The sequence below is a fragment of the Aplysia californica genome, unplaced genomic scaffold, assembly GCF_000002075.1.
Source record: "Aplysia californica isolate F4 #8 unplaced genomic scaffold, AplCal3.0 scaffold00865, whole genome shotgun sequence".
NCBI lineage: Eukaryota > Metazoa > Mollusca > Gastropoda > Aplysiida > Aplysiidae > Aplysia > Aplysia californica.
In genome coordinates this window covers 12224-13602 of record NW_004798135.1, presented here as the reverse complement: position 1 = coordinate 13602, position 1379 = coordinate 12224, and the positions used below count along the sequence as shown (strand labels likewise).

General features: G+C 44.7%; 1 protein-coding gene across 1 annotated transcript in view; it reads right to left on the bottom strand.

The window, feature by feature from the left end:
* LOC101854907 (solute carrier family 22 member 15) overlaps positions 1 to 1379 on the bottom strand; it is a gene marked incomplete in the record, with an annotated part of 19990 nt that overhangs the window by 13695 nt on the left and 4916 nt on the right. Inside the window, 1 exon segment of the mRNA XM_013089049.2 lies at positions 129 to 431. Within this exon segment, the coding sequence (XP_012944503.2) occupies positions 129 to 431 (303 nt within the window).

Sequence of the window (1379 nt, the reverse complement as noted above, 5' to 3'; positions counted from 1 at the left end):
CACCTGAATAGACATAAGGGTCTTGAACATCTAGTGTGTGTGTATCACTGTCTATCTATCTGTCTATCAATATATATTATTTTATGTACTGTCAACTGTTTGCACTGTCTTTCTGTCTGGCCAGCTACCTCTGTCACTATAGAGTTGACACTGCCGTCAAACACTCTCTCAGTGCAGTCCTCCTGTCTGCCATTGTGAACCACGTGACACATCATGCCGTACGTTCGGATAGCTGTCCCAGACGTGACGTTAGACGTGTCCACACACGAGTTGAGGCTGTGGTTGCTATAGCGATGGTGAGCGTCCTCAGTCCAGTTACCCCGAGGTTGCTCTGGACAGCACCAGTTTGGGGCTTCCAGGAGGAAAGTGATGGCGCTGTTGCTCCAGCCAGGGCACGAGAAGAAGAGAGAACTCCAAGCGATCATGAGGATCTGGAAGGAATAAAAGGTTGTCAATGTAAAAAGGATGGGATGAGACACCGACACGTTAAATTTATGGAAGAGAGGAAGACCATATGAGTGACTGGCCAACAGCTAAAGAAAGACAGAGTTAGGCGAATCGCCGTCGAACACAAAAAAACCGACATCAGTTCTCATGCGGAGATAATTTTCCTCTTTATCGAGTATCTCGATCTTCTGCCCGGACGTTGTATCCCTCTCAGCCCGTATTGACCCTGACAAGCAAGGTCAAAACTCAGCTCTAAATCATCCAGTGCCAGATCTGCGGCAGACATCGGCGATCACAGTTCTACATTCATTCCTTTGCTCGGATGCTCTTAGAAAAGCTCCGTTTCCCTGATCTTTCTCCGTTACCCATTTGTTTAGGTTCCCTTGGTAGGTTGCTCTGGGCCTACCCCTGCCTCGATTGCTTTCATTTCTACCAGTGAGAGTTAGATGAGAGCTCTTAAATAGATCATCTAAATCGTGTCGATGAAGGCGTAAAAACACGTGCATTTAAAAATAGTGTGTGTTGCTACGAGACCATCGGCCTCTGATTCTAGAGTGTCAGGTGTATATCACATCATACTTCGATGAAACAGTATTGAGAGCAAATTTTTAGGGGTTTTTTTCCCAGCTTCACTTAATACTTTATCACAGTTTTTATTGTGAAAGCGTGTTGTGATGAAACACTTCGTAAGCATCCTAATAAACATGTCAGCAGCTGACTCCACTCATGACAACTGATCTAAAAATACTTCGTGAGTTTTACAGCAAACATAATTTATACAGCAAAACAGCGCATGCACACTGTCTGTATTACTTGAATAGCACGGATCTCAACAATCGGTTTCCAATTAACCATGCGCCACCTAAACATACACAAACACACACACACACACACAACACACACACAACACACACACACACACACACACACAC